This window comes from Amblyomma maculatum, chromosome 6 (assembly GCF_055883805.1).
Source record: "Amblyomma maculatum isolate TAMU_Amacu chromosome 6, ASM5588380v1, whole genome shotgun sequence".
Lineage (NCBI taxonomy): Eukaryota > Metazoa > Arthropoda > Arachnida > Ixodida > Ixodidae > Amblyomma > Amblyomma maculatum.
In genome coordinates, this window is record NC_139349.1 from 7,596,434 (window position 1) to 7,612,782 (window position 16,349).

Consider the following 16,349-nt stretch of genomic DNA (forward strand, 5'->3'; position numbering starts at 1 on the left):
TCGGTTTCTCACAAGGGGTCTCCACTTTCCCTTTTGTGCAAGCATATGAGCCAGCGAGCCGCGGTGACTGCGCAAGCCGTCGTTCCCTTGACAGCCGGTTGGGCCAGCTTCGGCCAGCCAACTGACTCGTATCATCGCAGGGTCCAGCTCCCCTGAGTAGTTGTGCGTTTTCTTTGAAGATTCTGACTGTGAAGAGCGCAAGTGCTTTAGCACAAGTGCTACCACTGTTATTTTCCCAAGTTTCGGGCTTACTAGAGATCACAAAGGCTACTCTGCCACCGTCTCGCCTTTTCGGGCCTAAAGGCAAGTTCCCCAGAACCAGAGCTTGGTTCGCCCCAGCCGCGGCCCCGCGAGGACCCTTTCTCTTCGACAACGGAAACCAATGCGCCTGCGGCTGGGAGATGCGCTCTTCGCACCAAGGGACTTTTGAATTTGTTTTACTTTGAACCGGATTCCACGTGCCCAGTCCGGACCCCTCCGGACCTGTCCCCATGTCAGGCAACGGGCTACGTGGGCGGCGGCACGCTCACAATGCCGCAGTGAGTACGCTGACAACTCCTTGGGGATTCGCAGTCTCACAATATGGGTTCCGACGAGCACTCATACTGACCGCTGGCCGTTTCGACTGGACAAAGCCTAGCAGCCTTTAACCGCACACCGGCCCATCCAGCTGGCGGGGGAACGTCGTGCACGTCGCCAGATTGGATCCCCCCCCCCCCCCCCCCCCACCCTCCCACCTCTTATGTGGTGAACATTCAAGACTGATAGGATGCAGAAAGCGACCCGCAGGTCGCATTTGCAAGTGTGAACATCGGTCGCGCTGCGCGGCTCTCTGGTCGCATTCGACAGCCGGTCGCACGCCCTTCTCGAGTCGCAAGTGTGAATGTTAAAGTACGTTGTTCTGTGGTGTATCCCACAAAAAGACTGCATTCCAGCAGTCAAGGAAAATATTGTCTATGGTTTCCGGTTTATTGGATATCCTGCAGAGGACTTTAAAGAAAGACTTGCACACCATATGGTGTACGGTTCCTGCATGTCTATAATCAAGGGGGTGTTCCATAAGACTTATTCATGTTGCTTTGCCTCCACAGTGTATGGAAAACGAGAATGGCTGTGAGACACGCGGACGTGGATGTTCGCTCCGCGAGGGAGTATTTCATTGAAAGTGCAGGCTACTTGAACGCCGCCTATAATGCCCAAAGTGAGAAGACTGAATTGATGCCAGTTTTGACTGAGCTGGCTAACCTAAAGCGTTTTTGAAATACTGTGCACGAAGCCTTACTTTTGGTAACACTCTTTGTGGTATTACACTTTTAGGCTTTGCCCCACTGCATTTTTCATTGTTAACAGGAAATAAAGAAAAAGAAGTTCTGTGGTGTATCGGTTGTGTGCTCGTCTTGCAATCTGAAGGGCAGGAGTTCGTTTCCTCGTACCTTAAGAAAATTTTATTTCTTGGCTTCTTCGCAGATTTTCGCGTTACAACGGAGAGCAAAAACGCCAACACCGGAGGTCCTTATGGCGCTAAAAGGTTGTGAGAATTGAGAAAAGCTTACCACAGAGGCAGACATCCCATCGGGCTTGAAAGTTCTACAGATTTATATTGTGGGTCAAGTGGAATGCTGAAATGGCTTCGAATTGTTGTAAGGAAATTTTTAAACATCAGAATTCCTAACCGCAAGAACCGAGAAGATGGGTATACCTGCGTCAGAATGTAGAATATCATTACTGGAGATACGAGAGAGGCTACCGGAAATGCGGATCACTCTGAAAATGCCAAGAAAAATGCGATGCTAAAAAAAAAAGGCTAGTAAGAGCAAGAACTGCATTAAGAAAAAGCACAAGTGCACAGGTCGTGGAAGCTAAACCTTCAGAAAGCCCCCTCCCCCCCCCCCCCCCCGCCTCCTCAGGTTTAAGTACGTGCCCTCCCACTTCGAAAAAGAAAAATTCAGAGGGCACTTTGGAAGCCTTCCCCGCCGCGCTGCTTAGGCATTGACTGCGAGACCAGTTGTGATTGACTAGAATTGTGACAGATACTGCTCCTTGATGGTGAGTGATAGCTAGTTATGATGACCTTCAAATGTATGAGTTCCTACGGGCATCTGCTTAACTATTTTATTATTAGTAATAAATTATCATGAAATTATCTTGAAAATGCCTTAAATCGTGTTCCGATATCATCCGATAGCTATATTATAAGTATCGATTCAATGGTGATTGGCACATGCCCATATAAGTCATGAACCCGAAACGCGGACACATTTTCGGACGACAGCATGAGGCATTAGAGGCTTTCGCCTTAGAATTCATAGCTACGCTCGTCATCGGTCGTTAGAGAGAGAGAGAGAGAAGACTTTATTTACACCGACATGGACCTTGGGGGGGGGGCAGGGGTTCAGCCAGGGGGAGGGTCTCCTTGCCGGCTCTCCTGCGCCGTGGCCCGCAGAAAAGGCCTTGGAGTAAGCCTCCTCCGCCAGCGTAGGACGATCTTTTGTACATCCGCATTTGGGCTGCGGATGTAGGACTCCCAGGTAATTTGATCAAGAGGATCAGTCTCTTTAGATCCCGGAGATTCGGGGCACTGCCAGATCAGACGATTTTGACTCAGAGGTACGTTGCAGAGATTGCGAGCCTCTGGGTTACCTGTCAACTCAAATCTGAGATAGAGAGAGAGAGAATATTTTATTTACACCGACATGGACCTCGGGGCAGGGGCTCAGCCAGGGGGAGGGTCTCCTTCTTGCCCGATCTCCTGCGCCGTGGCCGCAGAGAAGGTCCTCCGCCAGGCGTAGGACGATCTTTTGTTCACCTGCATTTGGACTGCGGATGTAGGACTCCCAGGTAATTTGATCAAGGGGATCAGTTTCTTTAGCTCCCGCGGAGAATCGGGGCATTGCCAGATTAGATGATTTTGACTCAGAGGTACGCTGTAGAGATTGCAAGCCTCTATATAGGGTCACCTGTCAACTCATTATGCAGAGTAACATGAGGAAAGAAACGATTGGCCCGAATGTTTCGCCAGGTCCTGCATTCTGAGTGTGTTAGAGACCTATCTGGCGGTGGTAGATCCTTCTGCTTAGCCTGGGAGTCTCAGAGAGCTCCTTGTAGGTGATGATGGGGTATTTGTCTACGGGTAGCGGGGTCTCTCCGCTCGGGTGTATACATTTCGAGCGAGGCGATGGGCAGCCTCATTGCCTGTTAGACCCTCGTGAGCTGGAACCTAGATGACTGAAACCTCCCAGTTTAACGGGTGTTTTCTGAGTAGACTGGCCGCCTGCTTGGAAGTTAGGCCTTTGCCGAAGTTCCTAACAGCCGCCTTATCATCCGAGAGGATAGTTTTGGCTTTAGTGCCTGTACATGTTAGCGCTATCGCAGCCTCTTCAGCTATTAAAGCGTTACGCGTATTCATGGATCTAATTACTTTCTGGGAGTGGTTCCGATATACCACTGCTATGACCACGGCCCGTTCTAGCCCGCAGGCAGCATCGCAATATGCTGATTCCTCAGGAGGGTCGTTTATTAGTTTGCTTTGAACAAATTTTGATCTATGCTGCTTTCGTTCCTTGTCATGAATCGGGTGTCTATTCTTAGGGATCGATGCAATTTTGAATAGTTTCCGCGTCTCAAGCTCCAGGAGTTCAGCGACATAGGATGGTTCACCTGACTGAAGCTGTAGCTCTTGCAGTATTTTTCGGCCCACTACAGTGGAGTTGAGCCGCCAGATCTGGGCCTCCCTGACCGCTTTAGTAATCTCTTCCCAGGTGTTATGCATTCCCATAGCTAGAAGCTTCTCTGTCGACGAGTTGGGGGGATGCCTAAATCCCTTTTGAATGACGTTCTGATCATTTTCTCGAACTTCTCTACTTCACCAGGATTGAGATTGAGAAAGGGGGTGGCATAATTGCAATGCTATCCTGCTGATTATGAAAGCACAAAACAGTCTTATTAGGCAGTGTTCTCTGAGGCATTTGTTCCTGAGAGAGATTCGCCTGAGTATCTCCATTACCGGGTTGACATACATCTGAAGCTTTTTAAAGATGGTGGTGTTTTTCCTATTGCTGTAGGAAATGCCCCAGGATCCTAATGGTGCTGACTCGGTACCTTGCTTCCTCCCACGTATACCTCCACTGGCTTATGTAGGTGCGGTAGGTGGCATTCTCGGGGTAGTTATGCTTTGCTGCACATTGAGAACAGCTCAGATTTGTGAAAGCAAGATAGTCTGCGAGCTGAGAAGCGACGTCTTTCCCACACCGTGCAAAGGCACACCCCAAGGATCCGTCATATCGCCAGTCCTCTTCAACGTGGCAATGATTGGACTTGCTAGACGGCTCAAGGAGATCCAGGGCATCCAACACGCGATGTACGCCGATGACATCACGATATGGGTCACCCAAGGATCACTCGGGGAGAAGCAAGAAAAACTACAGGAAGCGGCAACTTGCGTAGAAACTTACACCAGAGAGAGGGGCCTAAGATGCTCGACGGAGAAGTCGGAACTCCTCAGGGTCGGCAAGCATCCCACCCAAGCGACACTGGAGGTCGTTCTCGAGGGACAGAACATCCCGGAAAAGAACATGATAAGGATCCTGGGCATGTGGTTGCAAGGAAGCCGGAAACGCAGCCACACCATCAGCCTGCTGAGTAAGGCGGCAGAGCAGGTGGGCCGTATGATCAACAGTCTCCCAAAAGAGATATAGAATGAGAGAAGAAGACACTCTCAAGCTAGTTAACAGCCTAATTGTCAGCCGAGTCACGTACTCCCTGCCGTACCACGCGACGACCAAGGCGGAAAGAGAGCAAGCCGACATCATTCTCAGGAAGGCGTACAGGACTGCTCTGCACCTACCCAAGCACACATCGAACGAAAAATTGCTCCAGCTAGGCATCAGCAACACCTTCAGCGAGCTCGCCGAAGCTCTGCTGGGAACGCAAATCACGAGACTCAGAGGCACCCCCGCGGGACGAGCGCTCCTAAGAAGGTTGGGTCGGGACACGAGCGGACTGGTAGACAGATACGCGGACGTACCGGACCACCTTAGGAAAACCATTAACGTGGGACTATTGCCGAAAAACATGGACCCCAATCTTCACGAAAACAGACGAAAAGCCAGGGCCGAGTACGTTGAGAGAACGCTAGGTAACACCGTATACACGGACGCTGCCGTATATCCGCGCGAGAGAGAACGCGTAGCCGCGACGGTAGTGGTAAACAAGGAAGGAAACATGATCACGTGTGCCACGGCAAAGGTCCCCGGCACAGCGGAGGCCGAAGAAATTGCCGTTGCGCTGGCGGCAACAGAAGGCTACAGAACGGGCCGATCTCTCAACATACTGACGGACTCGAAGGAGACGTGCAGGGACTACACGAGGGGCAGGATCAGCAGAACAGCCCTTAAAATACTCAGCGGGGTAACCTCCGCCGAGGAGAAACCCAGGCATAACCTAATCTGGATCCCGGGCCACACGGGCATAGGGGGGAACGAAAGGGCAGACAGCCTAGCTCGAGGTAACGCATTCCGAGCAGGGCAGTCAAATGCTCCGGAGCTCCGCCTACAGGCTTGCGAGGGGGGATACGCAGAGATCTTGCCCTTGCGTAGGGGAGCTAGAATTAGATATCCACCACCACACAAAGCCCTAACAAAGGAGGAAGCGACCGGCTGGCGCAGATTACAGACCAACTCATTTCCTAACCTACACATACTTAATAAAATGTTCCCGACACAATACAGAGCCACCTGCCCTTGGTGCGATGCCACACCTACACTTTATCATATCACGTGAGAATGCGAACGCAACAAAGCATTCCACCAACACGAAGACCCGAGTGCGGAGGAATGGGAGAGTCGGCTCACCAGCGGCGAGCTCGCGACCCAAAGGGCCTTAGTGCAGCACGCGACTGATGCAGCACGACTCAGTGGAGCCTTGGAATAGGGGCCCACCCTTGCTGACGAGAAGCCTCAAGTCGCCAGCGCCAGAGAAGACGGCGGAGACTTCACAACCGCGAAACCCTTGAAATATCCAATAAAGTTTTCACTCACTCACTCTACCTAGGGTGTAGTTCTCAACTATATACGTCGCTTCCTGCAGCCTATGCGATATATCGGCGCTGGAGCCTCCATCGGTCCAGATTGTGATATCGTCTGCATAGATGCTATGTTTGATGCCTTCTATCTTATTAAGATGGGACGAGAGATCTTTCATTGCAAAATTGTAAGAGTACCGGGGAGAGACCAGATCCCTGGGGCGTTCCTCTGCCCTCGGTACTGATGGGCTCGGACCTAAGTCCCACGAAGCTAACTTTTTCTTGCAGGTGAGGAAATCTTTGACATATTTGAAGCACTTGCTCCCCATTCCAGTCGAGTTGAGGCCTTCGAGAACCGCTCTGTGCTCAACATTATCAAACGTCTTAGTGGGATAAAGTCCCAGGATGGATCTATATATAATGCATCGTCTTCGGGAGCGTCCATGATGTCGTGCTTTAATCTGAGCATGGCATCCTGTGTGCTTAATCCCGGCCTGTACCCATCTCCACTGGCCAGAGTTCGTTGGTTTCCATATGCCTAGAGATTCTGAGTTGGACCACTTTTTCCATTAGCTTTCCCAGACAAGAGGTGACAGATATGGGCCTCATGTTGGATAGTTTCTTGCCTGGTTTAGGAATAAGGTCCAATCTGGAGATTTTCCACTCCTCTGGGATTTCTGCCTCTTCCCAAATTTTATTCATTACTTCGTAAATAAAGTGTAAAGAGTCTTCGTCCAGATTTTTAAACATAGTGTTTGTGACATTGTCTGGCCCTGGAGCGGATCTCTTTTTGAGATTATACAGGACCGCCCTAATTTCTGCCAATTCAAGTGGAGCATCTATGGCCTTATTTTCGGGCCCGGTATAGCAAGGTAGAGGGGGCCGGGATCCTGACATGTATATGTTGTCCTGATTGCATCTAGCAGCTCCTCGTTTCCCCTTTGGAACTTATGCTTGATCTTAATCTGGTCCGTCTCTTAGTGTTATTGGGATCGATGAGGGAGCGGAGGAAAGCCCAGGTTTTAGGAAGGCTCGTGTTGAAGCTCATCTCAATTTGCCTGACGATATTGCTCAGTCGTTTAAAGCGCGCGCCACAACGCATTGCATCGCCGCTATGCGACGCCCTTCACATCCCCACTTCAGCGAAAAACGTTACGTCTCTCTTAAGTCTTTTCCCTCTAGTGCTGGTGCGGGCCGGCGGCCAGCGCGGGTGTTCGCTCTCTTGCCTGATCCGCCCTCTCCCGTTGTCTGCAAATGTCGTGTGCTGGGCCGCCTGTCGTCTCGATGCTGTGGAGGGAGTATTATGCCTCTGACGCTCAGAGCATTGGAAGCCGAGTAATGACAGCGTTATTATGAAAACTGGTCATTGTCGCATGCCTGATGACGATCCACTGTGCTGCTGCGAGTATATTTCGGAACTGGGAGAACGATCGCACATTTTAGCATGTCTGTGCGACTGCGAAGCCTTGGATACCGCGTTTGACAGGCAAGTTGTCCTAATACAATTTCGTGCCTGCTTATCGATACCAATTGTTTCCACACCATTATCGCTTTGAGTGAGCCGGTATGTTCCACGCTGTTCGCCGGCGAAGCTGCTCTGTGCGGTAAAGTGTGAGAGCGCTGATCGGTTTTTACGAGGAAATATGCCTCTCTGTATTGTTCGCGTGTTTACGCGTGTTCACTCTTTCCTACCCGCCGGTTTAGTTGAAGCTCATTGCCTTTGATGCTATGCGGAAATATCTCGATATGCCGAAGCTATGTGGGCGTGAATAAGGTCGCCTAATCACTTTTTGATGCTACGCAGCATGCTGAACAGGCTAATATATACATTGTCCCCCCCCCCCCCCTTTTTTTTTTTTCTCTCTAAATTTCCGCTCACCCCAAGACTTCTGACGTGCCGTGGAGTTCCCGCACATTACTGGTCACGCATCAAATCCACAGCGATGGACCGCATTCGGGTGCCTTGGCTCGGAGGCGCAAAGCGGGTGGAGCTGGACCTCATCTCTCCGATTATCCTCCTGCCCACAGTTCTTTTGCTCGCCTGTCACAGCTGGACAATGCTCATGATCACATTTTCGGTACTGCCGTTTGCTCTCTACTTCATCCATCGGCGGTGCTTGAGAAGCAGGACAAGAACAAAGTACGTAAACAGAGCATCTTGTTTTGCTTGCATTCGGCACATAAAACAGGTTGAACAACACGGGACAAGCGCCCATTGCTCGCAGTCGAATCTTGTTACCTGGAAGGAAAATATTGTCCTTGAGGATGAAAATATAATGCGAGATACATAATTAGGGGACGTGAAATGAACTGCAGTAAGCTCTTCAGTCAAATTTTGCTCATTTCATTTTCTGTTCAGTGCCAACTGATTGGCTACGATTAGTTGCACGTGGTTTCTCTTCTTTTCATATGTTGAAAATACAAGAAAGGACATGTATATGTGGACCTTGTCTTTTGCTTCTGGGATCAAACGCTTAACTGAAGGATTATCACAAGCTTTTGAGTTGCATGAATGAGGATTGTGTAGTAATTAAACAAAGAATTCAAAACATGACGATTTTAACAGAGCAAGCACGAAGCGTTACAATACTTTCATATTGCTATTAGAGACTTCTGAGCTCTAAGGCTTCTTCAGCATTATTGCTGTTTGGTGTCGTATAATTGGGATGATCATGCATTTCGCAGCATTTTCCACTGTCATGCTTGTGTCGAGTTTGTTAAATTGCTAAACAGGCAAAACGAATGCTAGGCTTTTTGGAGGAAACACTGATGCATGTGTACAGCATGCTAGCTTTGGCTAATGTCTTCAAGAGCCTGGAGCAATCAGTTTGGTGTGGAGAAGTTTGAGCTCTACTGCACGAATGCCTTCCCATCTGAAGATCCAGGCCTGGGTTGTTCAGTAATTTTTGCTCACTCTCCCTGTTGCCAGGTTCTTCCTGTCATGGACTGTGACTTCCCTAGTCATGCTACTCGGTGTGTTCCAGCTCGAAGTGGTGCCCTACCTCGAGATCCTCTTTTCAGAGAACACTGTGCTCATGCTGGCAGTTGCCTTCACTTGCCTGTGTGCCTACCAAGTGCATAGCTGCCCACCTGACCTAGTGGCCCCAGGCGTTACTCTCGAGGCTGGCAAGTCAGCCGAAGCCTGCAGTGTCAATGTGCCCTACTCGGAGACGGAAGACGCCAAGTGCTCTGTGTGCCAAGTGGTGCAGCCACCACGCTGCAGCCATTGCCACCTCTGCGGCCGCTGCTTCCTCAAGAGGGACCACCACTGTGTCTGGTCAGTCATATGGGGAGGGGAGGGCCACAATAACTGCAGGCAATAGTGATAGGAGGGAAATGGTTGCTGTAGTGGAGGGCTCTTAATTACTTGGAGTATGTTAATGCATTGATATCGAGCGATGCACTTTCGTTTTTGCATTTTGCCACAATTATAATGCAGCTGCTAGGTCCGAGATTTAATCCAGTGACCTCGTGATGAAGATCTTCAGTGAATGCCAGTGGATCGTTAGCACTGGTGTTTTACAGCCGGCAAGCAGCCATATCCCTTGTCTTTGTGCCACTCTCATCGTATTGGTCATTTTTGGTCATTTTTCTGTAATTGTTTCTTTTTGTATGTCAAGTGATTAAATTGGAATCAGTTGCTACTGCAGTACAAAAGCCTTATGTATGGCACTGGATGGCATAGTTTCCAAACTTTAGCAGTATTTGTAGCTTTGTACATTCTGTCATGAAAGCATCATTTTTGCTTGCATAACTTGATGGCATTTTAGGTGGCTATTTTGGCAGCAATATTCAGACTATTAATGTGCACATAGACAAGCCAAGTGTGGACTGTATTCTCGAGAACAAGCACAATACAAAGGGCACTGTAGTGTGTTAAATTTCATGACGCTTGGTCTTTGTTCTAGGCTGGACACCTGCATTGGTGAAAAAAACCATCGAGGTTTTATCCTGGGCCTGATTGGCTTGGTGGTTTCCTTGGTCTATGGTGCAAACCTCACTCTGACCACTGTTTGTCGGCCAAAAATGCTGTGGGACACATTTCTTATCCCAGACAACTGCTTCGAAGTTTATGAAGACATTCAGTGAGTGCACGGCATTTCTCAACTTTCTTGGTTGCTGGGATACCCAAAATATCATGGCAGCTGGTCACGGTGGCTGTGTTTGGAGGGCCATCAGTCGTGAGCATTCTTTGCTACACGCCAGACTCCAAATCTGTAATGCACCCTGTTCATGAAATCTATGTCCAGTTCTAATCATGTTTCTGCTTGGAAGAGCCCCTGTGTTTTTGCACGAGTATATCTCGCTCATCCATTCCATGCATTGAGTAATGAGATATTGAAATATTTAATGTTAATGCCCTTAAATTAAGTGCTGAAGATTGTTTTTGCAATAAGATGAACATGAGACATAAGAAAAAACATAAACATCATACGGCATAAACAAAAGAGTGGAGGTTACTAGTTATAGCAGGAATATGTTCTTGTTGAATACTTGTTTGAAGAAGATGGGTAAAGTTCTAAATCTAGGATGCAAAAGGTATAAGCTGCAATCTTGAACATTGTAGGCTGTGGCATGTCTAGTTAGCTTACCCACGTTAACCTGTTCTTTGCTTAAAACCTAGGCTATTTCTAAGAGATGATGAATATGTGATAGCCTGGTTGGACACTTTAGGTGTCGGAGCAAGAATTTGGGATTAGAATGACTGCTGCCTTTGTGGGACAAAGGTGATTTGTCAGTGAAAGGTGCCTTTATCCTTCAATAAATATAGCTGCACTGGTAATGATAGTTATTACCAGTAGGCTGATTTTCTAGCTTTGCAGTTGGTGCAAGCTTGAAGAAAGCTCATTAGTTTCACTATGCAAATCACTGACTGTAATCTTATGAAGGCATGTGCACAGTTGTATAGTTGGAAATTGTAACATGGAAGTTTCCTTCTTAGAAACCGAACATCATGCTAGAAACTTGGCAAGGGCTGCATTCATTCCACGCTGTTTATAGACCACATTCCTGCAGGAGTTCATGTATGCTCGGCTTTTGTTGTGTTGTCATGCATACTCGGCGAGCGCTGTTGATGACAGCACAGAGTAAGATGAGGCAGAGAGTTTTGCTGTGACATCGCTCTGCTCTTAATGTGAAAATCCTCTAAAAGCACATATTTTATTAAGGCAAAAGCCTTTTATAGGCTCATGAGTGTCTGTGCATCCCCGGGAAGTGTCACACTCCTTCGTGAGATTCCTTGGGGCTTTGTGTACCTTTAAAGCTGTCAGTGAAGAACTTTAGTTAGTGCTAGATAGTGACCGATAATCATAGTTAGTGGTAGTTAGTGATTGTGATAGTTAGTGATGATAATGATAGTGACAGTGATAATGACAGTGGCAGTTGATGATAGTGATGTCAGCACTCGTGACCGACTGGGACGTCATCTTGATGTCACATCCGGTCATGACCGATGACTTCACCAGGCGATTCACGCATATACAAAGCTGACCCTGCCGGTCATTTGATCTAGGCATCTGTGTTGTGCATTTCGTTTGGAACCTCCTCGAATGCCACGCCACACAGCATGTAGAAGCAGACACAGTAAAGTAGGAATCAGTGGCATTTCAGATTAGTTTACAGGAAATGTGCAGTATTTGTCACACTTCTCCGCGTACAGAACTGCGCACTAAGAGAAGGGATGGAGGTGGGAGTGAAAGAAGAAAGAAAGAGGTGTTGGTAGTGGAGGGCTGCGGACCACCGTATTGTAAAGGTTTTCACCTCAGCACAGTGGTCCAAGGGGCACCCTAGAATATTTTGAGGCCATCTTTTTGTACTACTATTTCTTCCAAGCTCATTTCGCTAACGTAAATTATTTATCCTCTGCGCACATGGCCACATATGTAGTTCATGCTATACTAATATATACTTAAACCCATGGGTCTTGCTTTCCATCGTGGGGCTTGCTGTCTTTGGGTGGATGGATGGATGAATGGATGGACAAAAACCTGCTGACATGTGGCATTAGGAGCGTAGATATACCAGGTGTTTCACTTCAGAAAATTTCTAAATATAGACACGTTGAAATAAAAAGAATTCAGGGACAAACTGTTAGCCGTCGCAGATGTAATTTACCATGAAAACTTTTGATTACATTGCTAGTTAACCAAAACACTGCTAGGTGGTTAGTGCCTATGGGAGTTTAAAGTTGTGGACCAGGCAAATAAAAACTCATTCTAAAAGCCCTACAGCGCGAGCATACCTCCTCAAGTGAAGCTGAGCGCATTACACAAATAAACTTGGTGGAAATTGGGCATCCGCTAAGATGTGTCACATTGACTGTGGTGCCCAGTTCGAACAGTGTACTGTCACAGTGCGCACTGTAAAGCAAGTTTTTGTGCTCCATCACGCTGAAAAATAACAATCGTGCAGTTGGCAGTCGCTGTCCTTCTCTTTGCATTGAGTAGCAAATAAAAACAATCTACATGACTTTGCACATGCAATTTCAAATTGGGTGCCACAGTCGCAGCAAAATGCAATCAGCAGATGTGTTCCCATAAGGTTCCTTCTCATCTAATGTGCTTATTTTCACTTTTGTTTGGAACAGAAGGACCGGATTTCCTTGCACTGCAGTATTTCAAAAAATTGTTTTTCTTCATTTCAAAAACTGAAATGGCATTATCTTGGCTAAATCTTTGAATTTCTCGTTTGCAGTAGCTGCCCAACTGTTCTAATTAAAGCATTAATGATCTGTAGTTAATTAGCTATGTAATTTGAAGAGTTTAACAGTAAATTACATTCTTTGCAGCTGATAGTTTGTTTTTGAAATATTTTGTATTGCGAATTCCCTATTTTCGGAAATGTTTTAATGTTTGCTGAAATGCTCATAATAATGTTTCTACATTAAAAAAGATTCTGCTTTTAAAAGCTGCCGCTGTCATGTTAGCTGTTTTGAGGAATATTCGCTATTGTATTTGCTGGGTAAGGTAAATAGGCATTCCAGTTGCGATGTGAAGAGGGCTATAGTATATATCTGAGACAAAAAAAGAACTGTTAGATGTAGTAGTCGTGTAGAAAGAGTTGCAAACTTATTGTGTTTGTGGCACTTGAAAAGGCTGTATATGATAATACCTTGTTTCGATGTAAGTGAACCAGGCTCTTTTATGAAAAAATATATTCTTTTAGATATGAAAATGGCTTCACCGGCGATGCATTACCAGTGTTGTTTACAATCAGGAAACAGGTGAATCATGCTAACTAGTAAGCCAGTTAACTAAATCTGTACACTGTAAGAAATTTTTGTTTAAAAAGAACTGCCAGAAAATTTATTTTCTGCTGCATTTTATTTTTCATTTTTCTGTCATTTCACGGGTTATTTCTGCTTACGACGAGCAGACAATTTCTCTGAAATTGACAGAAACTGTCAGCTACACCCATGGAGGAAGGAAACAACTTAGGAGAGGCCCTGACGTAACTTTTTAAAGCCAGCGCGGCCGCACCGCGACCGGATGCTGTAATGTCTCCTCCTCCTTTACCCTCCGCATTTCTTTCTCCACGACGCTCACGTAGCTTGGGCCCTTAGCAACGCTGTCGCTAGTGGCCTGAGTTTTCATACCAACAGCGATGCCGTTGCTAATGGCCCGACTTGGCTAACCCTAAATTTTGACGTCACTTCCGCCACACTTAGTCCAATGCATTGGGAATGGCAAGGGCCTCTCCTTAGTTGTTTCCTTTCTCCATTGCTACACCGTTCTGTTCTGTCCTGACTTTTTCTGCTTGCAGCTAACAATGTCTGTGATGTTAATTTCTCTGTTTTCATTCTTCTGTTATTTCAAATGCATCTACTATTCAAGTAAGAGGCAGTTTGCAATGGGAATTTGAACCAACGACATACTATATACTTCTAGTTGTATGCCATAAATCAAGGTTGGCACATGCTTACGTGACCAGTTGCGAGGTAGCAGCTTGCTCCCTTTCGAAAAAAATCCGTGCTCTAAGCACCGGCTTCAACGCCATCAGAGGCACAAGTGTCCCATCATATTCTGTGTCTCGCATGGGCTGGAACGGCAAGTACCCCAGTGCAGGCAGGACAGTGGAGGTGGCAAGGCTCTTGTGCCGTTAATTGAGGGTGCTAGGGGATGCGTTGTGAGGTACAGAAAAATGTAGTGCGCCTGGAAAGACAACATGAGCGCCAGAGGGTTCTGAGAAAGGGCAACGGCCCAGAGTCTGAGCTGAGAGAATGCCAGCCGCACCGCCGGAGGATGTTGAGAAAAAGGGCAGCAGCGGTGCTGAAGAGCAGGAGGGAAATGTTAAAGGCGGCAACAAGCTCACCCTGGGCTCGGAGCTTTAGTCTACATTGCTATGGGTGACAGCGTCAGGCCCCATACTCTTGGACAGCATTTTGGTGGCTCTACAACCAAGGCTACGCAGGAAAGGGAAGGAGACGGGCCTTTTGTCCCTGTGCCATGGGGACTAGGTTTGGTTTATGGGTGCAGGGTCGCTGGTGCTTAGGTAGGCCACTCCCCACACTACATGGACGAAGGCCCATCTCCTTCCCTTCCTGCCTAGCCTTGCACTACGGCGAAAGAGGCAGCTCATTATGCCGCTCGTCGTAACCACAGTCAGGATGTGGATATGGAAGGTGCATGCTGTGGTCACTTAAGTGTGGACTGGGAGAGTCTGATGTCATAGAACATGAATAAAAGATGCAAAAGTTTATCTAAACTAGGCTTTTGCCTTCACATTTTTTGAAAGTTCTAAGCATCCCTCATAATTTTGTGAAAGCGCTTGTCTTTTGGCACAAGGTAGCCAGAATTGGTTGAATCACAGCACAGAGGGTAATCTCATTTGCAAAATTGTAAGAGCACATATGGCTATTAGTAATGGCCAGCTACAAATCTCTAATTGCAACTTTATTAAAGAGGTAATTAGTAGAGCCAACCAATTAGTTTATATTATTGTGCTGTTTTGTGATGTCCGCCAGTATTGGTGCATTCGAACTGTAGATGTCCTTAAAAAGGCCTATTCTTAAACCGCTGCATACATGCATGCTTTCTGGGATGCTAACACCTCTGTGTTGCCTCTTTTGCAGCATATCTCTGTGTTTTGTGTCTGCTGTGTACGCATTGCTGGTGTCCATCCCCGTGGCGCTGATGCTGTTCCAGCAGCTCTGGCTGGTGGCCATCAATACAACCATCTACGAGATGCGTCGGCACAAGATTGGGGTTTACAGTCGTGGTGTCTGGAATAACTGTCGTTCCTTCTGGTGCCCAAGCTGGAGGTAGCCTGTGCTCCGCCGTTCTCTTGTGATCCCTTCTTTCACAACGCTATATTTATTTGCCATCATGGCTACTGCACTGCCTCTGTGCAGGCTTGGCGAGACCAGCAACCCTCACACACCTCTTGTGTGAAACCCGACTGTGGGGCACGCCAGGCATGTTTGAGTCAACGAGGTGCATGGTCATGCAAGCAGGACCCATGACTGGCATGCGAGCAGTCACGGCGCTGCGTGTTTAGTAGCAGTTATTTGCAAAACTCATTGGAGAATTCCCTCGGGCAGGGAAGTTGCGTGGAAAATTCAGGCTTTGTGTATCTTAAAGAAAATGCTGGTTCCAAACGTGCTGGCCACAATGCTTGTGATGTCTGTGAAGTGTATATACTAGTGGTAGAGGCAAATCACCTCCACTCAAGTACAGATTGGTGTGCTTGCTGCTGCTGCTGCTGCTGTATGAAAGTTGCATGCAGTTTGATGTGTGGATATTTCCTGTGGGCAGCTATGTCAGACCTTCCTTGAAAGGTCCATATTGCGTTAATAAGTTAAGTGATAGTAGACTTTGGTATGAAACATTTTGATGTGCTTCATTCTTGGAAATCTCCACTTTCAATGCATTATGAATTGAAGCTCTTGTGATTTAATGTAGTCCCTTTTAAAGCACCAAAGGTAGTGTGCAAGAACTTATAACAGCTACGAACATAAGCTCTTGCTGCAGTGTCTGATGCTTTCCTCAGGAATGACTATCTTTGACGATCTCTTATTAGTTAGTAGGATATTCTTCTTGGCAGCGTGCGGCAGTTTTATGCCACTTTGCACCCTTGAGGTGTGGTCTTTCAACTTACCATCTTCTAATGCAGTTGTAGAAAACCAATGTTGTTGCCTTGCGTGATAAGTTGCATGCGCTAGGCCCTTAAAGGATCGCGTAACTTCTCGCTTATCTTTTAGCGATTTCGATGTTTACGAGAAGCTGCACTTGTGGCTTTTCACAAGTATTACATATACTGTGGTATGTTTTTGTCAGGTTCTCCATACTGACTTGTGTTACTGTGGCGCACAATGCGAAAAAATAAAACAATT

The 16,349-nt window shown here is 47.2% G+C and overlaps 1 protein-coding gene across 1 annotated transcript; it reads left to right on the plus strand.

Annotated features, from left to right (window-relative positions):
• Nucleotides 1-7,205: 7,205 nt before the first annotated feature.
• Nucleotides 7,206-16,345, plus strand: GABPI (zinc finger DHHC-type palmitoyltransferase GABPI). Its single transcript, XM_084605962.1, has 5 exons — nt 7,206-7,505; nt 7,905-8,159; nt 8,949-9,296; nt 9,928-10,104; nt 15,090-16,345. Exons 1-5 carry the CDS (start codon nt 7,372-7,374, stop codon nt 15,280-15,282), a joined length of 1,107 nt encoding a protein of 368 aa, XP_084462088.1. The 5' UTR covers nt 7,206-7,371; the 3' UTR covers nt 15,283-16,345.
• The last annotated feature ends 4 nt before the right edge of the window (nt 16,346-16,349 follow it).

Excerpts from the sequence above, each read along its gene's own strand:
- GABPI (XM_084605962.1), top strand. The coding sequence starts at position 7,372 with ATGAAAACTGGTCATTGTCGCATGCCTGATGACGATCCACTGTGCTGC. Across the intron at positions 7,506-7,904 it reads TTGGATACCGCGTTTGACAG|ACTTCTGACGTGCCGTGGAG; the intron begins GCAAGTTGTCCT and ends GCTCACCCCAAG. Across the intron at positions 10,105-15,089 it reads GAAGTTTATGAAGACATTCA|CATATCTCTGTGTTTTGTGT; the intron begins GTGAGTGCACGG and ends CCTCTTTTGCAG.